The sequence below is a fragment of the Hemiscyllium ocellatum genome, chromosome 26, assembly GCF_020745735.1.
Source record: "Hemiscyllium ocellatum isolate sHemOce1 chromosome 26, sHemOce1.pat.X.cur, whole genome shotgun sequence".
NCBI classification, from domain to species: Eukaryota; Metazoa; Chordata; class Chondrichthyes; order Orectolobiformes; family Hemiscylliidae; genus Hemiscyllium; species Hemiscyllium ocellatum.
The window spans coordinates 13,924,575-13,947,594 of record NC_083426.1 but is presented as its reverse complement, the minus strand read 5'-3'; the positions used below and the strand labels follow the sequence as shown (position 1 = coordinate 13,947,594).

At 42.2% G+C, this 23,020-nt stretch overlaps 1 protein-coding gene across 1 annotated transcript in view; it reads left to right on the top strand.

The window, feature by feature from the left end:
- Nucleotides 1-4,743, top strand: part of nucks1a (nuclear casein kinase and cyclin-dependent kinase substrate 1a) — a 42,228-nt gene extending 37,485 nt beyond the window's left edge. Inside the window, exon 8 of the mRNA XM_060845074.1 lies at nucleotides 2,836-4,743. Coding sequence (XP_060701057.1) covers nucleotides 2,836-3,068 — 233 coding nt within the window. The 3' untranslated portion in view covers nucleotides 3,069-4,743. The remainder of the gene's footprint in view (nucleotides 1-2,835) is intronic.
- The last annotated feature ends 18,277 nt before the right edge of the window (nucleotides 4,744-23,020 follow it).

The window sequence follows — 23,020 nt, the reverse complement described above, 5'->3', positions numbered from 1 at the left end:
AGGTGATTCAATTTGGCTGGAGTAACCGGAATGCAAAGTACTGGGCTAATGGTAAGATTCTTGGTAGTGTGTAGATGACCAGAGAGATATCAGTGTCCCGGTACACAGATTCTTGAAAGTTGCCACCCAGGTTGACAGGGTTATTAAGAAGGCAGACAGTGTTTTAGCTTTTATTAATATTGGGATCGAGTTCCGGAACCATGAGGTTATGCTACAGCTGTACAAAACTCTAGTGTGGCCGTACTTGGAGTATTGTGTACAGTTCTGGTCACCATATTATAAGGAGGATGTGGAAGCTTTGGAAAGAGTGCAGAGGAGATTTATTAGGTTGTTGCCTGGTATGGAGGGAAGGCCTTACAAGGAAAGGCTGAGAGACTTGAGGCTGTTTTCGTTAGAGAGAAGAAGGTTGAGAGGTGACTTAATAGAGACATATAAGATAATCAGAGGGTTTGATAGGGTGGACAGGGAGAGCCTTTTTCCAAGTACGGTGACGGGGGACATAGCTTTAAATTGAGGGGTGATAAATATAGGACAGTTGTCAGGGGTAGCTTCTTTACTCAGAGAGTGGTAAGGGTATGGAATGCTTTGTCTGCAACGGTAGTAGATTTGCCAACTTTAAGTACATTTGACAAGCATATGGACGTACATGGGATAGTGTAGGTTAGATAGGCTTCAGATTGGTATGACAGGTTGGCGCAACATCGAGAGCCAAAGGGCATGTACTGCGCTGTAATGTTCAATGATACTGCATGTGCTGTAAATATGAAACAAACACAAAATGCTGGAGGAATTCAGCAAGTATAGCTGAAGTTCTGAAGAGTCATTCTGGACTCCAGTATCAACTCTTTCTCTCCCCAGGTTTGCTGAGTTTCTCCAGCCTTCAAGGTTTGTGCGAAGATTTGTAGCTCGGGTGCTCATTGTTGTGGTTCTGTTCGCCGAGCTGGAAGTTTTTGTTGCAAACGTTTCGTCCCCTGGCTAGGCGACATCATCAGTGCTTTGGAGCCTCCTGCGAAGCGCTTCTTTGATGTTTCTTCCAGTATTTATAGTGGTCTGTCCTTGCCGCTTCCAGTTGTCAGTTTCAGCTGTCCGCTGTAGTGGTTGGTATATTGGGTCCAGGTCGATGTGTTTGTTTATGGCATTCATCCACAAACTCCATCAACAAACACATCGACCTGGACCCAATATACCAACCACTACAGCGGACAGCTGAAACTGACAACCAGAAGCGGCAAGGACAGACCACTATAAATACTGGAAGAAACATCAAAGAAGCGCTTCGCAGGAGGCTCCAAAGCACTGATGATGTCGCCTAGCCAGGGGACGAAACGTTTGCAACAAAATCTTCTTTCTCCAGCCTTTTCTGTATTTTTATCAACCTTACTCTTCAGATCAGGCAATCCAACTGATCGGTCAGGGTGATGCCATGGTATGCAGGAGAGATTTGCGGTCTGTATAATCCCTTTTGATGAAAACGTTGCAGTGCTTGTACAAATTTTCCAATGTAAAATAGAATCTGTATATTAATATAGGTAGCTTTTAACAGGCATACATACATCACACTCTGAGCCCAACTGATGCTCCTAAATTGGTTTCTGGTGAAATACTCTGCACTGTCTGGATTATTTAATATATTATGTCCAATATCGAAATCACATCTAGTAGTGAATATACTGTTCTGAGGCTGGTCGAGCATGTTGATTTGCATGCTGTCTACTGCAAATTATCAATGTAACGCATTGTTTGATGCAATCTGCCAGTTGTTAGGGCATGTTCCTCAATAACTGGCATCATACCAGCACCAAAACTCACCCCATTTCTGAGATGCCTCCACTTTCAAGGGTAATCTGAGGTCAAAGATGGTGAATGTTGCACTTTCATGGGTTCTCTTAAGTTGAGCTAATGATGATTGATCAGGATGACCATTAGCAAGCCAGGTTAGATTTCACATACTTATCTCAGCACTAAGCTTGCAGGTGGCTTGGGTCCTATTTGCAAAGTTGCCAATATAAGATTTATGTACCATGTGGAACTTCAGGAATTCCAACCTGTATATTGACTGGTGAATGTAGGGAGTACAGAATTGATTTTCTTAATAAATATGTCAAAGGAAGTGAAATTATTCCACTTCAGTGGTAGATTTGAGTGCAGGATGGAGTTTAAGCTGTGTAAAGAAATTTGGTTGAGGATTCATAGGCTGTTGATGGCCATTTAAGTGTTGCGTTTTTGCCCATTATTTAGGTTGGTCTGCTGCAAGAGTTATACCAGCTGCATGCTACCACCTCAAAAAGGAATTAATATTTGGTTTAGCACTATTAATTTGCTAGTCAATTTAGCACTCGTTCTTTTCACCTAAATATTACCATCAATTGACTGCTTATTAAGGAGGTTTGTCACCACTTTCTCAACGGCACCTGGGGAAGGGCCATAAATGTTGGCCAAACCAGTGATTCCCACATCCCACGAGTGAATAAAGAATACTCATGTCGCTGTTCTAATATTTAATACTTGCTAGGCGTGGGTGGTGATTTTATGATCCTTTTGTGCCCAGTATGCACTTTCTATATCTAATGGTATGTTTCCTCTATACTTTTAAAAATAAAAATATAACTGCTCATGCTGTTTTAATGCAATATTTCTGTTATGATCTTTTAAAGTTGTATTTACATTCTTCATTTTTAAATCCTGTAAGATTAATTGAAATTTTTTCAATTTTTTTTGGAATCATGGCTTGTTTTGAAGTGGTCCTCTTATCAGCCTAAAAGATAATTTGTCATGGTACAGTTCTGAAGTAACTTCTAACATAATTTGTCTGCTCTGTCTACTTTTCCTTCTAAGTCACCCCTGCAACTCCCAGTCCGGTAAAAGGCAAAGGAAAGGGGCGGATTGCCACTACAAAAGCATCACCACCTTCTAAAGGGCAACCACCTGAAAGCCCTGCTAAAGAGTCAAAGAAGGAGAAGAGTCCTCCACCAGAAACAAATGAAGAAGAGCCAGAAGATGAGGAGGAGGAGGAAGAGGAGGAGGAGGAGGAGGAGGAAGAGGAAGAAGTTAATTCTGGGGATGACTGAACAATGCAAGGGGATATTTTTTTATATAAGTAGGGATAGAAAATGACTTCACTGACAGCTTGGTTCACAAGGTTTAGACACAAGACTTGTGTGTTTTTTCAGAGACTGTCCCTTTTTGTGTCCTGCAGACTCTACTAATAGAATCAAATCATTTAAAATTAGCTTGGCATTTTATGGGAGTTGCTTTGATCTTTTCAAAAGTAAGAACTGCAAACTTAGCACGATGTCTCTTATTTTGTCTTTTTTTTTGGCAGTGGTAGCATTAAGTGAAGTTGTGAAATTGGGCAACACTGCAAAAGTATTTTTTTGCCATATAAATATTCCTAAAGTATATTCAGATGAAGGCAAGCTCTTCAGCATACTGATCTTATTCAGAAACTAAGGTACAGCATCTTTGCATTGGCTGCAAAGAGGACAAACTAGATGCAAACTTGTGCACGTACATTTATATAACAAGCAGATCATTCATCCTTTAAACACAGCTAAAAGTTAGCTGTACATCATTTTTTTTAGTCTCCATCGTATTATCTGCCCTTTAAGTGGATTTATTTCTCTGAAACGTTTGACAGCAAACTTTCTTTTAAAACAGATAACAAGATCAAAGGCTCCTGTAAATATAACAGCTCAACCTTGTAAAATGTAGGTGCTGTACATACATGTAGCCAAATGACCTAGAAATATAGATGTAGCTTCATTTTAAACATAGGTGTAGATTTTGATTACAACCATTTTTTGAATTGTAAACTTAAAGAAAATGTGTTTTCCGGTGGTCTAAAGAAAGGCATCTGCCATTTACAACAATGCTAACTGATTGCCTTCTGACTCCTAGTATATTATCTAAGTTTCTAAAATTATCTCAGTAACATTGTAGTTTTTCACAAGCAAATCATGAGTTGGGTAAGTATGTAAAACATTAAGTGATCTTGAGCTGATTCCATCCATTTGACTGAAGGTTTAAATCCTTTTTGCATCCTTTCAGTTTAGGTAAATATAAAGTAGTCACAAATGAATGGTACACAGTCCATTTCAGTCCAACTATTGAGATTTATTCAGTTACTTGTTCAATTATTTTAGTGTTATGAGATTTTTTAAGAAAACCTGAATATTATATTTTTAAAGATGTCTTAAACTTTTTTGCGTCTGCCTAGATTTAAATAAAATGTTTTGGGACCTCGAAGGAAGCAATCTTTTATAGTTCAAATCTAACTGGTTCTCTTACATGGGCAATTTTGCTTTGCAAACAGTGAATGTATCTAAAACAGTATGGTCAAGCTGTTCCTTGTAAGTGAGTAATGATGTGAGATGCTGTAATCCTGAAAAGCAATCACAAAATTGTAATTGCTGTTTGTATCTTCACTACTTCAAAACAAAGAAACAAAAAAAAACTGCACACCACCAAAAATCACTCTAGTCGTCAGGTCTGATCTTGTGAACTGAATTGTATTTTTTTTTTTGCAGATTGAAATGTTTAAAAATGAATGTGATTGAATCTAAAAAAAACTGCGCAATTGTTTATCTGTATCAGCATTTTGTTAATGCAGCCATTTCTTTGTAACTTACAAAAAAAATCCTGTACAGCCAATTCTTATGATGTTAACATTCAATTTCACATGGGCTTTCAATTTCTTTGGTTTTTATTTTCGCTACAGAACATTAAATGTCTGCTGGTGTAAAATGGTTCCTTTAATCAATTCTTTTGGAGATTGTGAAAGAGTTTAATAAAACTAAGGGGAGAGAATAGATTATTGAAACATTTCTTCGGTGTAATGCTCCAAATATACAGATGCAGATTTAGAAATCTTTATGTATAGTCAAACCTATTAGCTGTAACAATGGTTCTCAAACCTTTTTCGTTGAAGGATACCTTTTCTTAAATAGTTTGATAATCATGGATCCCTGTATAAACTGTGCCAAATAATATGAAATAGCTACTCACAGAATATATTAATAATGGTTTTCAGATTCTGGTTATGTGCAGATATCAGTGAGATGGGTGTGTCTGCTGCTTATGTTTGGAAGGTACCTTTTGAGGTTATCCTGGTTGGTGAAGAAACTGGCTCACTCTTTGCGTTGCAAGTATGGCAGTCATATTTTGTTCCCAACTCACTCAGCTACTTACCTCTGCTACTCATTCTCTTGCTCTTGGTCACAGTGCCTCCATGGCATTATGTTCATGTATTTTGCAGATCCCCAAAGTCAACAGACCCCAGTGTGAGAACCACTCAGCAAGACTGCCTGATGATCACTAATTTTGTAAACCTGTGTCATCCCTGTAATGGTGCTTGAAGCTATTGGTGTTACATGCTCTAAGACATTCATTTCCTTTAGGTGGAGGTGGGTACTGCAGATGCTGGAGATTAGGGTCAAGATTAGAGTGGTGCTGGAAAAGCACAGCAGGTCAGGTAGCATTCGAGGAGCAGGGAAATCAACATTTCAGTCAAAAGCCCTTCATTCCTTTCCTCTACCCCACCCTTATTTCTGTTTGGGATCATAATTGTTTTAAGCACAGGATATGTTCTGTGCTGTATTCTGTGGAGATTAAAATACATATAACTGACGGAAGTTATTGTAGTTAGCTTTGACTATGCAACTTATTCCTTTTTTCTGAAAAGCAATTTCTAACCTCGTGTGCCATGTAATGATCACCCAATAATTCATTGCTTTATAGATTGCATAGATTTTTGAAACATAGAAAATTGGAGCACAAGTAAGCAATTTGGTCTTTCAAGCCTGCTCTGCCGTTTGGTATGATCAGTCAACATTTTGACCTCAAACACCTTCTTCGGCAGAGAATTCCACAGGCTCACCACTCTCCTGCTGAAGAAACTGGTCCTAATTTGACTACCCCATTTCTTTAGACTGTGACCGCTGTTATGAGCTCCCTGGTCATAGAGTAATTGCAGGAAATGTGTTCTCAGTCTAGCCCTGTTGGAATCTTATAGGTTTCTATAAGATTTCTCCCTCATTCGTAAATTCCAATGAATATAGTCAACTGATCCAGTGTCTTGGCATATCGGTTTTACTATTCCATGAATCAGTTTGGTGAATCTTTACAGTGCTCCCTACATTACGTTCTTCCTCAAATATGGTCTCCTCCAGCCCTGTACAAATGCAGCAATATACACCTGTTGTTGCATTGTAATCCTCTTGATCTGAAGACCAACATACCATTTATTTTTTTCACTGCTGCACCTGGATGCTTACTTTGTGACTGGTGGTACAAGGACATTCAAGTATCATTGCACAACTACCTTTCCCAATCTATCTAATCAGGCTTCCTATATTTTTGCCACCAAAGTGCATTTGTCCACAATATACTTCACCTGACATGCATTTTCCCAGTCAACTTGTCCAAAGCACACTGAATCATCTCAGCTTTATCCTGAAACAAAAACCGAAATTTCGGAAGAAACTCAGCAGGTCTGGTTTGATCTGTGGAGAGAAAGCAGAGTGAGCATTTCCAGTCCAGTGACCTTTCCTCAAAACTCACCTCTCAGTTCACCTTCCCAACGCATTTGATAATTTGAGGTATGACATTTAGTTCCTTCATCTCAATTGTCCAAGCACTGAACCCTGCAGTAGTCTACTGTTCCCTGGCTGCCACTTGAAAAAAACGCCTGTTTATTCCTACTCTTTGCTTCCTGTCTGCCAATCAGCTCTTTATCCATTTCAGTACACCATTCCAATCCCTACGTATTTTAATTTTACATGATAATTTTGGAGCACTATGTACAGTTCTGGTCACCTTGATATAAGAAGGATATTATTAAATTGGTGAGGGTTCAGAAAAGATTTACCAGGCTATTGCTGAGGCTGGAGGGTTTTGAGTTATACAGATAGACGAGAAAGGGTGGGACTTTTTTCACTACAGTATAGGAGGTTAAGTAACCTTAGAGGTTTGTAATATGGGAAGCAAAGATAAGGTGAATAGCAAGTCTTTTCCCCAGGGAGGGCAAGTTCAAAATTAGTGGGCACATTTTTAAAGTGAGTGGAGAGAAAGGTATAAAAGAGACCTGCGGGGCAACCACTCCCTCTCCCCACCCTGTGCAAAGCATCCCCTCTGTAGTCTGCATTGATACAATTAGTCTATAAGGCCATTTCTAGCAGACTGTATTCTCACCTTGGGAGCCTTTTCTGGTTAGTATCCTGGACTTGCAGAAACTCCTGCAGTTCAACATATGTGTCTGCCTCTGGCTGCCACTGCCCTGTGAAACAGCTACTATCTCCTGTTTGAATGACTGACCCTGTTTTAGAGGCACATGATGTAATCATTATGACTGGTTCTGTCTGGTCTGGCTGTGAATTTTGAGGGACCTCCACTGTTGGTGAGGAAAGGTGACCAGCTGTCCACGTGTTTCCTCCAGATCGCTTCATCACTGGTCTGTATCATGTACAACAATAGTCCTGTTTGAGCCATCACCATTGCTGGAAGTGTATCATTTCTGGACAAGACGATCTCTCTCCTTTTTGGACTTCTAGGCTTTAAAGTTCCTGCTGTTTTAGCAGCCAGTTGCTTCTGGTTTCACTCTATCATGTCTTTTGTCTCTCCTGGCTACAGTAAGATTCTTGTGGTATTCTAGGTGCTCCCTTAACTCCATATCTCACTGGCTGATGCCAGTACCTGTCTTCCTGGGAAAAATACATAATTTCCAGGTTTCAGGTGGTAACCTCTGTATCTACCAGTCATGTCAGCCTTGATAAGGTGATTTATTGCTGTGCTATGTGCCAGTATCTGATTTCATGTGGCTGACAGAGCCAGTGTCTTCTCTGCAAGCATGCTGCGTCATTGATGGTATCGCCTTATAAGGGCCAAAAATGAAGGCTAGAGCCTTGTGATCTGACAGCAGCACAAAGTGCCAGTCATAAAGGAAGTAGGTGAACTTCTTAATGATGAAAACCGTGCCCAATCCTCCTTTTTTGACTTGATTACAATTCCCCTCTGACTTTTGTCAGTGACCTCAACCCACAAGAAAAGTTGTCACACGCTAACTGTAGTTGGTAACTCCAGGTCGAAATGAGTTAACACTTCTGACCTTGTTAAGGATTGTTTCACTAAGTCCCCTCACAACCAGTGCATTTCCACAGCCAGACTTCCTCCAGCAACCAATAGAGAGGTTTTGGCACAGTTTCCAGATCCAAGATGAACTTGCCAGGTGAAGCTGTTTGTGAATGTTTAAATTGCAGCTTTTCTCAGCTTTTTGCCTTTCACTTGCACGCTTTTATTTTCCTCTTCTAATTGAGAATCAGTCACTTCCAATCAATTGAGAGCAGTTTAAACATTTGCTTATTACTGCCATCGAAAACATTTCTATGAGGGACTGTTGTAATATCCTTACCTCTGAACCAGAAGATCTGGGTTTAAATCCCAGAGGTGTTTAATAACATCTCTGAATAAGCTGATTAGAAAAGTAGATTAATAAAAACAAATGAGGGCCCTCTTGTGGTGCAAAGTTAGTGTCCCTAACCCTGGACCAAGAGACCCAGATGCAACTCCCATCTGCTTCAGAAGGGTGTCATAACATCTCTGAACAGGTTGCTTAGAAAAATAAGTTAAATTAAAATCAAAACATTTCTGTGAGGGACTGGTGTGGTAATGTCCATACCTCTGAACCAGGAGGCCTGGGTTTAAGTCCCATCTGCTCCAGAGATGTGTAATAACATCTCTGAACAAGTCAATTAAAAATAACTAAATCAATTTTGTCACTTCTAAATTATGTCAGTTTCCACCTGATATGTATGTGACTTGTGCACCACCTAGAGTGACATTTGAATTGTTTGTAGGCTTTTGTTCTTACATGTAAAACGTTGTCATAATGACCTAGATGAAGCTATTGTGAAATGTATTGCATTCCTCAATTATAAATGAAGCCATTCGATTTTTCTATATAGTACTCACCAAAGAACCTTTGTTTAAGTGAACCTCAGATAAGTTCCACAACATTGTGTAATTCTCGTTCGTTTCCTGGTGATCATTATTGTGTCAAGGTTTAAATTCTACAGTGCATTTGATTGTATAACAATCCTGACAGTATCAAAAAAAAAAGCTGATGGCTATGATTGAATTCAGTTGCACTTCATCGTAGCTGTGGGCAAATGCAAAAACCATAAATGTAATTATTCCATTAAAAACATAAATTACTGGAGAAACTCGGCAGGTAAGGCAGATCTGTGCAGAGAAAGCAGAGTTAAATTTTTTAGTAGCATGACCCGTCTTCAGAATCTCTTCTGAAGAATGGTCATTGGGCTCAAAACATTACCTCTGTTTTCTCTGCACAGATGCTGTCAGACCTGCTGAGTTCTCTAACAATTTCTGTTTTTGTTTCAGATCATCTGCATCTGTCGTATTTTTGTTTTAGTTATTCTACATGATTCCTGTTCAGTATCATGTCTGTCTCTGGCGGTCTTTCCCCATCTCCTAAGAGCTTCTCTCTTTTAAAACCACATCACTCTCTAAAGCATCATTAACAGTTAATCAACATTAATTATAATGCAACTTTCCAATGGAAGTAAACATCAAAATTCAAGTGAAATTGAAATACAGTCCAAGCTAAAAGTATTGAAACAGCAGGTATTTTGGTGGCTCTCATCTTTGCATCTCTAGAACACCAGGGTCAAAAAAAAGCAAACAAGTGAAATTTTGTGTGTGATTCACCTTTTCAAAGAATGTGATGAGAATTGGCTGCTTATCTTGGGGGGTAATAAATGTATGGTAAATGAATTTTCAACTAGCTTTAATCTTAGTATTACTGACTTAACCCTTTTGTACAGACAAGGCAAAAAAAGCCCAAGTCTATCTAATTTACAAAGCCTGGATTGTTTCCCCTTGTTGCCAGTTGCAGAAAGATACCGGAATAATTGGCTTTCCCATTTTCTTTTTAAAAAAATAAATTTTACTTTTGCTTTCTGACATCCTTGAATCTGTCAATGACCTACTTTATTTCCTTTGAACTTTTCTCAATGTGATTCTATTTTGCACCATGATGCAGATCTGTTCAACCAAGTTGCCCTTTCCTGTTCCATAAATGTTCTATGATTCAGTTATTTCCTCACGTCATTATTCCATACTTGGTGTGAGCCTGGGAGTGGGGGTGGGGTGGTAGCGGATAAGTTTCACATTTTCAGCAGAACAAACGGGTTGATATTCAGCGTGAAGGGAATTATTTAAACTATCGACCTTTTCTTCTGAAAACAACACCTTTTCACAGATGTTTTGGTAGCAATTGCAACTCAAAAGACCTGTCAAACCATGCCCACCCATGGTAAAAGAAAGAATGCTCATTGCATTCAGCATGAGCTCCACACCTTTCTCTGAGATTGTGACTCAAAATCTCAATTTATAACCCACTGTTTGGGAAGTCTTGGATTAGGAGGAACATTTGCAATGATCTTTTAGTGCCACCTACATTATATAAAATAGCTCATCGGTGTGAATATATTAATACATTGGATGGCACAGTGACTCAGTGATTGCTGCCTCACAGTGCCAGTGACATGGGTTCAATTCCACACCTGAGTGATTGGCCCTGTGGAGTTTATACATTCTGCGTGGGTTTCCGCTGGGTGCTCAATTTTCTTCCACAGTCCAACTGGTTAGGTGGATTGGCTGTGCTAAATTGTCCATCGTGGGATGTGCAGGCTAGGTGGATGAACCATAGTAAATGGAATTACAGGAATGGGAGAGGGTGTGAGTGGGCAGCTCCTTGGAGGGTCAGTGTGAACTCAATGGGTGAATGGTCTGCTTCTGAACTGTTGGGATTCCATACTGAGAGATTCAGATTATTACAAACTGTTGGAAACCTGTTATTAAGCTGTTGGGATACCTCCAGGAATTTTTCTGTTACGTAAGTAAAATGTAGGATGGTTTAATTGCATTTTCATTATGTTCTGTGAATTTTGTGTAAAATGGATGGTGTTAATTCCTGCATGTTTTCAACTAATATGTACTAATAGGTCTAATTTCACTGTGTATTGTAGGACCATATTGTACCCTGTGTGTATTAGAATTGAAACATTGTGGCTTTAGAGGAATGCCAAAGCATTTTATTTATTAATGAGATGGTGGAAGAAGCACTACACTCAGTGTATTATTGACTGGATACATAGTCAGGACCAAAACATTATATCTAGCTAAGTAACAACTGTAATCCCTTCCCATGAGGGATAATTATGTTTTAAATAAATGGATGAATCTAAAGTAACTTCTTAAAAAAGACATGTATAGAACTTAGCTGCAACTTGATAGCACAGATTTTAACCACTGTGTGAAAATATGCTTAGCGATTTCAGACTCGAGGGATCTGGATTAAATCCAAAAACTTGCTTCACACAGCTCTACTGCAACATTACTGGTGTTTCTCAGAATGAGAACGTTCATATAAAGAAAATTCTGTGGTCTTGCCATTTTGGATGCTACAGCTAAAAAACAAACAACTTTCCCTCGAGCTGGACTTTTAATTGTGGAAGCTATGAACTCTTTATGAATGACAGGTACAACACAAAAGCTAATTAGCTGTTGACATGCGTGTACCTAGAGGACTTGACCTGTTAAAGAGCTAAAGGAGAATCATTATATTGAATGCCTGAAAAAAAATGGATCAGAACAAATTGAAAATTGGTTAAATTGTAGGCTTCACTCCTGGACATTAGTTGTAATTGCTGACTGGAATGTAGCTAATGCCAGTTAGTTAGTACAAGGTCAATGAAAACCCTTGTTGGGAGATGTGGATACATCAGGTAACTTTTTTAATGGTGATGTTGAATCAAATTTAAATACATTCTTAGCTTGGCTTATCTTCCTGAGAATGTGTTAAATAACCTTTATTCTTGTAAAGGTGGCGATGCGTTTGCATTCAAGGCTATTTGTTCTATATATTCTGAAAAAGACCAATAATTTATTTAAACAACCAATTGAATGGATAATGTACCTAGGGACGGTTTTCACAGATATAGACTGCGATGTAGTTGTCATGCATTTACTAACAATTTATGCCAGTGAATGTTGCTTCAGTGCAGAAAGTATTGTATACTTGCCCTTCAATCCAACTTGTCCCTGCTAACCAGACATCCTGATCTGACCTAATCCCACTTTCCAGCATTCGGGCCCATGTCCCTCTAAACAGTTACTATTTATGTACCCGTTTAGACAGTTTTTAAATGTTGTAATTGGACTAACCTCTACTACTTCCTCTGGCAGCTCACTTCATATATGCACCATCCTCTGTGTGAAAAAGTTACCCATCAGGTCCTCTTTAAACCTTCTTCTCTCCCCTTAAAACAATTCCCTCTAGTTTTGAAGTTGCCCATACTATCAAAAAGACCTCAGCTATTCATCCTATCCATGCCCCATGTGATTTTATAAATCTCAGCCTTCGTCACTCCAGAGAAAAAAGCCCCAGTCTATTCAGCATTTCCCTATAACTCAAATCCTCCAGTCTCAGCAACATCCTTGTAAATATTTTCTGCACCCTATTAAGTTTAACAACATCCTTCCTATAGGAGGGTGACCAGAATTGTATGCAGAATTTGAAAAGTGGCCTCATTAATGTCTTGTACAGCCGCAACATCTGATGTCCCAACTTCTGTACCCCTTCTGATGACCATATAACCATTTGTCTATTGTCATAAAAAAATGTAAATTTCCTTGTAGAAAGGAAATCTGCCATTCTCAACTGGTCTAACCTACTTTCTGGATCAGTGGTGCTGGAAGAGCACAGCAGTTCAGGCAGCATCCAAGGAGCAGCAAAATCAACGTTTCAGGCAAAAGCCCTTCATCAGGAATAAAGGCAGTGAGCCTGAAGTGTGGAGAGAGAATCTAGAGGAGGGTGGGAGTGGGGAGAAAGTAGCATAGAGTACAATGGGTGAGTGGGGGAGGGGATGAAGGTGATCGGTCAGGGAGGAGAGGGTGGAGTGGATAAGTGGAAAAGGAGATAGGCAGGTAGGATAAGTCCGGACAAGTCATGGGGACAGTATTGAGCTGGAAGTTTGCAACTAGGGTGAGGTGGGGGAAGGGGAAATGAGGAAACTGTTGAAGTCCACATTGATGCCCTGGGGTTGAAGTGTTCCAAGGCGGAAGATGAGGCGTTCTTCCTCCAGGCATCTGGTGGTGAGAGCGCGGAGTGAAGGAAGTCCAGGACCTCCATGTCCTCGGCAGAGTGGGAGGGGGAGTTGAAACGTTGGGCCAAGGGGCGGCGTGGTTGATTGGTGCGGGTGTCCCGGAGATGTTCTCTAAAGTACTCTGCTAGGAGGCACCCAGTCTCCCCAATGTAGAGGAAACTGCATCGGGAGCAACAGATACAATAAATGATATTTGTGGATGTGCAGATAAAACTTTGATGGATGTGGAGGGCTCCTTTAGGGCCTTGGATGGAGGTGAGGGAGGAGGTGTGGGCGCAGGTTTTACAGTTCCTGCAGTGGCAGGGGAAAGTGCCAGGATGGGAGGGTGGGTTGTAGGGGGGCGTGGACCTGACCAGGTAGTCATGGAGGGAATAGTCTTTGTGGAAGGTGGAAAGGGGTGGGAAGGGAAATATATCCCTGGTGGTGGGGTCTTTTTGGAGGTGGCGGAAATGTCGGCGGATGATTTGGTTTATGTGAAGGTTTGTAAGGTGAAGGTGAGCACCAGGGGCATTCTGTCCTTGTTACGGTTGGAGGGGTGGGGTCTGAGGGTGGAGGTGCGGGATGTGGACGAGATGCATTGGAGGGCATCTTTAACTACGTGGGAAGGGAAATTGTGGTCTCTAAAGAAGGAGGCCATCTGGTGTGATCTGTAGTGGAACCGGTCCTCCTGGGAGCAGATACGGTGGAGGCGGAAGATTTGGGAATTACAGGATGACATTTTTGCAAGAGGTAGGGTGGGAAGAGGTGTAATCCAGGTAGCTGTGAGAGTCAGTGGGTTTGTAAAAAATGTCAGTGTCAAGTCGGTCGTCATTAATGGAGATGGAGAGGTCCAGGAAGGGGAGGGAGGTGTCAGAGATGGTCCAGGTAAATTTAAGGTCAGGGTGGAATGTGTTAGTGAAGTTGATGAATTGCTCAACCTCCTCGCGGGAGCATGAGATGGCACCAATGCAGTCATCAATATAGTGGAGGAAGAGGTGGGGAGTGGTGCTGGTGTAATTACGGAAGATCAACTGTTCTACGTCGCCAACAAAGAGACAGGCATAGCTGGGGCCCATACGTGTGTCCATGGCTACCCCCTTGGTCTGGAGGAAGTGGGAGGATTCAAAGGAGAAATTGTTAAGGGTGAGGACCAGTTCGGTCAAACGAATGAGAGTGTCGGTGTCTAACCTACAGGTGAATTCCAGACCCACACCAATGTGGTTGACTCTTAATTGCTCTCTAATCAATTAGAGTTGGGAAGTAAATACTGGATGTGTCAGTGACACCCACACTCTTGTAAAAGAAATTTATAGAAGTTGATAATGTGAGTAGAGTGGGGTGGGGTAGAATATTACCTTAGGTAAATATTTTCATTTTTATATCCCTAGGTGGAGTACCTACTAAGTGTTTTGGAAGAAAGGAGGCATTGCTTAGGAACAGGAGTAGGTCCTTGAGAGTCTCTGAACCCGGAGCTCTTAGTTGCACTAAAACTGATGTTGTATGTTCGGATATTTTTAGGGAATTTGCTTTGTTTAGCTTTGTTTTTATTTTGGTACTTTATAATCTCCAATACCAAGCATGTTGAACATGTCTTTGAAGATGAGAGCATTACAATAATGGGGTTCATTTTGTTTGATCAGCCAATTCACCTGTTACCAACTGTCTTATAAAAATATTTTTTCCCATGTGTTTAAAATTCTAATTTGCTATCCCCATTTAGTAGCATACTTTTTTATGCTTGGTGCTAGGAAATACAAAATATTCCAGGAAGAGTTAAAGTTTCTGAAGTTAATTATTGTACTTGTCACTTGCTTACAGTATTAGAGTCACAGATCATAGAGATGGGCAGCATGAAAACACACCCTTCAGTCCAACCCGTCCATGCCAACCAGATATCCCAACCCAATCTAGTACCACCTGCCAACACCCAGCTCATATCCCTCCAAACCCTTCCTATTCATATACCCATCCAAATGCCTCTTAAATGTTGCAATTGTACCAGCCTCCACCACATCCTCTGGCAGTTCATTCGATACCCGTTCCACCCTCTGTGTGAAAAGATTGCCCCTTAGGTCTCTTTTATATCTTTCCCCCCTCACCCTAAACCTGTGCCCTTTAGTTCTGGACTCTCCAACCCCAGGGAAAAGACTTTGCCTATTTATTCTATCCATACCCCTCATAATTTTGTAAACCTATATAAGGTCACCCCTCAGCCTCCGATGCTCCAGGGTAAACAACCCCAGCCTGTTCAGCCTCTCCCTATAGCTCATATCCTTCAACCCTGGTAACATCCTTGTAACTCTTTTCTGAACCCTTTCAAGTTTCACAACATCTTTCCAATAGGAAGGAGACCAGAATTGCATGCAATATTCCAACAGTGGTCTAACCAATGTCCTGTATAGCCGCTACATGACATCCCAACTCCTGTACTCAATACTCTGACCAACAAAAGAAAGAAAGCATACCAAACACCTTCACTATCCTATCTACCTGTGACTCCACTTTCAAGGAGCTATGAACCTGCACTCCAAGGTCTCTTTGTTCTGCAACACTCCCTAGGACCTTACCATTAAGTGTATAAGTCCTGCTAAGATTTGCTTTCCCAAAATGCAGTACCTCGCATTTATCTGAATTAAACTCCATCTGCCACTTCTCAGTCCATTGGCCCATCTGGTCCAGATCCTGTTGTAATCTGAGGTAACTCTCTTCGCTGTCCACTACACCTCCAATTTTGGTATCATCCGCAAACTTTCTAACTGTACTCCTAATGCTCGCATCCAAATCATTTATGTAAATGACAAAAAGTGGAGGACCCAGCACCGATCCTTGTGACACTCCACTGGTCACAGGCCTCCAGTCTGAAAAACAACCCTCCACTTCCACCCTCTGTCTTCTATCTTTGAGCCAGTTCTGTATCCAAATGGCTAGTTCCCCTTGTATTCCATGAGATCTAACCTTGCTAATCAGTCTCCCATGGGGAACCTTGTCAAACGCCTGATTGAAGTCCATATAGATCACATCTACCGCTCTGCTCTCATCAAACCTCTTTGTTACTTCTTCAAAAAACTCAATCAAGTTTGTGAGACAAAATTTCCCACACACAAAGCCATGTTGACTCTCCCTAATCAGTCCTTGCCTTTCCAAATACATGTACATCCTGTCCCTCAAGATTCCCTCTAACAACTTGCCCACCACTGAGGTCAGGCTCACTGGTCTATATTCCCTGGCTTGTCCTTACCACCCTTCTTAAACAGTGGCACTACGTTTGCCGACCTTCAATCTTCCGCCACCTCACCTGTGATTATGACTGATACAATTAATTGAAATTTAAGAATAAACAATTAATTTGCTTTAATTTGGGAATAGATAAAGTTGGAATCAATTGCATTGAAGAAATTGGTTAAGGAATAAACTACAGTAATGGGAAGGAAACATCTACATTGGGTGGTATAGTGGCTCAGTGGTTAACACTGCTGCCTCACAGCACCAGGGACCCGGGTTTGATTCTACCATTGGACGGGTATTGTGTGGAGTTTGTACATTCTCCCCCTGTCTGCGTCGTTTTCCTTTGGGTGCTCCAGTTTCCTCCCACAGTCCAAAGATGTGCAGGTCAGGTGGATTGACCATGGGAAATGCAGGTTTACAGGGATGGTGGGGGGAGCGGTCTAAGTAGGATGCTCTTTGGAAGTTGGTGTGGACTCGATGGGCTGAATGGTCTGCTTCCATACTGTACTGGTTCTATGATCTGTATGATGTAACAGGTAGATTATAGCCCAGAAAGTATTTGTCTTGTTTCTAAATCCCTCCATGCCCTCAGCTTTATTTTCTCTAGCCCAACACTGGGGTGATAATTGTAGTCCAATTGTGCGTCAAATTTTATCGATTTCTTTGCTGGTGGCTTCTGCTGCCAAGATCCTAATCTTTAAAATTCTCTCTGAAAACTGATGCATCTCTGCTTCCTCCAAATTTAGGTGCTCCTTATGTCACAACCTTTTGACCTAGCTTGTTCAAATATCATACCTTGGTGTCAAATTTTGTTTGATAATGTTTTGTGAAGGATCATTGGACATATTAACCATTTAGAAAACAGGTTTGACTGTTTGTTTGTGTGTTCTGCCGAAGTTAAATAATAATTTGACACTGGTTTTAATAAAGTGTTCAGGGTCAGAATCACCTGTTATATTAATGCCTTGCAGAAATGAAGATTGCAGTCACAAAATATTGAGTGAGCAATGTGTTTGAAAGCACCTGAATAATTGAGGATGGATGAAGTGCAACAAATTAAATATCCAATAAACTTATCAGGAACAGTTATTAGCAAGGAAAATGTATTTGCAAGAGAAGCAATACAATTAGAGAAAGAACTAGCTACATTTTCTATCTATTCTAGATTATTTCCCAGTTTCTAATGGTATATCTACCCAGCAACCAGAGTGAAAATGCCTCTGCAAATAGGGAGGAAGTTTCAGCTTCAGATGAGATGTGCAAATTTAATATTAGGACCTTCTTAGTAACAGTAAATAATGCACTTGCGAATAGTAACATTGCATAGCTACTTGGCCCAAATAATACTTGAGTCTTGAGGTGAGGCTGAAGCAACACCCAGGGGTTGAAATGTATCGCATTTTCATTTGGCATTGGGTGTGTGCACACCTTGTGTGTGCTTTAACCTCGAAAATGTTCAAATCCAGTTATTCAGCTAATACTTGAGGAGTTAACCGACATAATTCATTTTATGTGACTTTGTTCTACCTTTCTGGAATTCAAAGTGATTGTGGGTGGAGAAATCAAACTTGGTAAAGTTTTATACAATTGTTTAAAATTAAGTTAAGCTGATTTCTATACTTTACAGATCATAGGAATAAATGAGAAAAAATTTCCAAATAACAGTCATTCCAACTCAATCCATGCCAACATCGAGCATCCAGGCAGTGTTGTGCTTCTTCCCTAGGCCGAAGGTCCACGATGAAGCTACCCTGGGCCAAGAGACCACCACGCTGGGTCGAGAAATCGCCACACTAGGCCGAAAGAACGCCACACTGGGCTGAGAAATCACCACGCTGGGCTGAGAGACCGCCACACCGGGCCGAAAGATCACCAGACCGGGCTAGGGAATCGCCACACCGGGCCGAGAGACCACCACACTGGGCCAAGAAATTGGCACATCAGGCCAAGAAATTTCCACACCAGGCCAAGAGACTGACACACAGGGCCTAGAAATTGCCACACCAGGCCGAGAGATCGCCAACCAGGCCGGGAGACTGCCACACTGGACCGAGAGAACACCGTACCGGGTTGAGAGACCACCACACTGGGCCTAGAGTTCACCCCATCTGGCCGAGAGATCGCCATACCAGGCCTGAAGGTCACCGGACCGGACCGGGAGACTGCCTTATCAGGCCAAGAGACCATCCCACCAGGCCGAGAGATCATCAAACGAGGCCAAGAGATCAACCCACCGGGCCGAAAAGTTAGCACACTGGGCTGAGAAACCATCGCACCAGGTGGAGAGATCACCACGCCGGCACGTGTGACCGTCACACTGGCCCGAGAGATTGCCACACCGGACCGAGAGACCACCAGATTGAGCCGAGTGATCACCACACTGGGCCGGGAAATTGCCACACGGGGCCGAGAGACTGCCACACCGAGCCAAGAGGTTGCCACACGGGATTGAGTGACCATTGCACAGGGCCGAGAGGTCGCCACACCAGTCCGAGAGTTCACTATGCTGGGCTGAGAGATTGCCACGCGGGACCGAGTGACCACCGCAGTGGGCTGAGAGATTGCCATGCCAGGCCGAGAGGTCACTACTCTGGGCTGTGAGACTATCACACCAGGCCAAGAGACCATGCTGGGCCTGGAGAATGCCACCCCAGGCCGAGAGACCACCACACCGGGCCGAGAGATTGCAATGCTGGGCCGAGAGATTGCCATGTGGAATCGAGTGACCACTGCAGCCGGCCGAGAGATCGCTATGCTGGGCCGAGAGACTACCACATTGAATCGAGAGATGGCTATGCCGTGCCGAGAGATTGCCACACCGCGCCTAGAGGCTGGCACACCAGATCGAGAGACGGCCACACCGGACCAAGAGGCTGCCATACCAGGACGAGAGATTGCCATGTCACGCCTAGAGGTCGCTACACCGGGCCGAGAGACTACCGCACCGAGCCGAGAGATCACCACACCAGGCCGAAAGATCGCTGCACAAGGCTGAGTGACCGTCACACCAGGCCTAGAGACCACCACACCAGGCCGAGAGACCACCACACCAGGCCGAGACATTGCCGCACCAGTCTACTTCTTTAAGGTACTCCTTCAAAACCTACTACTTTGCCCAAGTTTTTGGTGGACCACTATTGTGATTCGGTATCGTACTTTGTTCTATAATCCTCCTGGTTGAAGTATTTTGAGGATTTTGCGGCACCTTTAACATTTAAATTGTTATTTTGAGTTTTGCAACTGTCCTCATTGCTTGGCTTTGTAGGTTGGTGTCCTTTTGTCAATTTTTCTTTTGGGAAATGGGTCAGAAGTTACAACCAGTGGCTCAGAAATGGCCAAAGTTGTTTCATTTTGTGGTCTTCTTCACTGATCTTTGGATGCATTCCAGAACATGAAAGGAGGGGCTAATTGTTGCAATATTCTTTTCCATGATTGTGACATGGGATATAGCAATAGTCTGCATTTTTACATATTCCATCTGCTGGACTGCTGCTTACTCCATTTAGTAACATTACATTTGACTCTTGCTGTCCCTTCAATTAGCCAAGTAAATGAATGTTGCAAGAAGAACACTTCTCACCTAAACAGTCAAGGGATAGGAGCCAAGCTTCCTTGTTCTAATCCAAAGACTGAATTAATCTCTTTTTTGTACTACTTTCTGTTTCTACGGAGAAAATCTTTTCAATCCAGGTACTAGTCGTGCAAAATTTGTGTGTATTTATCTTGTAAAAACCAATGATGCCAATATTTGAATGTCACCTCTGAGTTCAGGTAGGTTGCATGCACTGGAATTCTTCTGACTAGGTGCTGATTTCATTGCTGCCTATGCATTCATAGAGTCATTGAGATGTACAACACGGAAACAGACCCTTCGGTCCAACTCATCCTTGCCGACCAGATATCCCAACCTAAGCTAGCCCCACCTGCCAGCATCCAGCCCAAATCCCTCCAAACCCTTCCTATTCATATACCCATCCAGATGCCTTATAAATGTTGCAATTGTACCAGCCTCCTTCATTTCCACTGGCAGCTCATTCCATACACGTACCACCCTCTGCATGAAAAAGTTGCCTCTTAGGTATCTTTGATATCTTTCCCCTCTCACCCTATATTTGTAAAAACCCTTTGGATTCTCCTTAATTCTATTTGCCAAAGCTATCTCATGACCCCTTTTTGCCCTCCTGATTTCCCTCTTAAGTATACTCCTACTTCCTTTATACTCTTCTAAGGATTCACTCGATCTATCCTGTCTATACCCGACATATGCTTCCTTCTTTTTCTTAACCAAACCCTCAATTTCCTGAGTCATCCAGCATTCCCTATACCTACTAGACTTCCCTTTCACCCTGACAGAAATATACTTTCTCTGGATTCGTGTTATCTCATTTCTAAAGGCTTCCCATTTTCCAGCCATCCCTTTACCTGTGAACATCTGCCTCCAATCAGCTTTCGAAAGTTCTTGCCTAATACCGTCAAAATTGGCCTTTCTCCAATTTAGAACTTCAACTTTTAGATCTGGTCTATCCTTTTCCATGACTATTTTAAAACGAATAGAATTATGGTCACTGGCCCCAAAGTGATCCCCCACTGACACCTCAGTCACCTGCCCTGCCTTATTTCCCAAGAGTAGGTCAAGTTTTGCACCTTCTCTAGTAGGTACACGCACATACTGAATCAGAAAATTGTCTCGTATGCATACGCTGAGGGTGGTACATGTATGGAATGAGCTGCCAGAGGAAGTGGTGGAGGCTGGCACAATTGCAACATTTAAGAGGCATTTGGATGGGTATATGAATAGGAAGGGTTTGGAGGGATATGGGCCGGGTGCTGGCAGGTGGGACTAGATTGGGTTGTGATATCTTGTCAGCATGGACGGTTTGGACCGAAGGGTGTGTTTCCATGCTGTACATCTCTATGACTCTATGACTCTATGTGCTCTAGTCCTGGACTCCTCCACCCCAGGGAAAAGATTTTGTCTATTTATCCTATCCATGCCCCTCATGATTTTATAAACCTCTATAAGGTCACCCCTCAGCCTCTGATGCTCCAGGGAAAACAGCCCCAGCCTGTTCAGCCTCTCCCTATAGCTCAAATCCTCCAACTCTGGCAACATCCTTGTAAATCGTTTCTGAACCCTTTCAAATTTCCTCACCATATTTATGACTTCCATGTCACCTGGTTCAGGTTGTCTTTCATTTAATCATGGAATGTGGATATTAGCATTTATTGTCCTCAAGAAAGTGGTGAGGAGCTGTCTTGAACCACAGCACTCCATTTGGTACACGTACCCCGACAAGGCTGTTAGGGAGGGACTTTTAGGATTTTGACCCAGTGACACTGAAGGAATGCCAATGTATTTTGAAGTCAGGGTGGTGAGTGGTTTAGAGGGAAACATGGAGGAGACAGTGTTCCCAAATACCTGCTGCCTTTGACCTTCTAAATGGTAATGGTCATGAGTTTGGAAGGTGCTGTCTAAGGAGCCTTGGTGAATTTCTGCAGAGCTTCATGTTGATACTATACACTTTCATTCCTGTGTGTATTGGTGGTGGAGGGAGTGAATCTTTATTACTGATGTAGTGCCAATCAACTGGGCTGCTCTCTCCTGGTTGGTTTCAAACTTCTTGAATATTGTTGGAGCTGCACTCATCCAGGCAAATGGAAAGTATTTCAATACATTCCTGATTTGTGCCTTGTAGATGATGGACAGGCTTTGGGGAGTCAGGAAATGAGTTACTCACTGCCTGCTGACCTGCTCTGACAGCCACAGTATTTTCATAGTTAATCCTGTTCAGTTTCTGGACAATGGTACCCACAGGATGTGAATAGATTAGATTAGACTTACAGTGTGGAAACAGGCCCTTCGGCCCAACAAGTCCACACCGACCCGCCGAAGCGCAACCCACCCATACCCCTACATTTACCCCTTACCTAACACTACGGGCAATTTAGCTTGGCCAATTCACCTGACCCGCACATCTTTGTGACTGTGGGAGGAAACCGGAGCACCCGGAGGAAACCCACGCAGACACGGGGAGAACGTGCAAACTCCACACAGTCAGTCGCCTGAGTCGGGAATTGAACCCGGGTCTACAGGCGCTGTGAGGCAGCAGTGCTAACCACTGTGCCACCGTACCGCCCACAATAGTGGGGGTTTTAGTGATGTTCATGCCATTGAATATCGAGGGGTAATGATTAAATTCTCTCTTGTTGAACATGGTCATTGCCTGGTACTTGTATGGTCCGAACGTTGCTTGCTACTTATTGACTTAAACCTGGATATTGTCCACATCTTGCTGCATTTGGGCATAGACCGATTCAATACTAACATTGCTAAACATTGTGCAATCATCACTGAACATCTTCACTTCTGACCTCACAACTGAGGGTTGATCATAAAGTTAGAAGCGGGGATGATCCTGTCTCCCCTCGATTGGCACGGAATTAAAACTCCAGTTTCCTTTTTATTTCGATTTCTGCTCATCAGATTCACGTTTGTTGGGTCCTTGAGTACAAAAGTATTGCATCTTAAGCAATTAGAGGTAATTAACATTTGTTTCATAATACTAACTCACATCAGGAGTAACCCGAAGACTAGTTTGGGTGAACTATACCAAGGATATGACGGCTGAACTGGC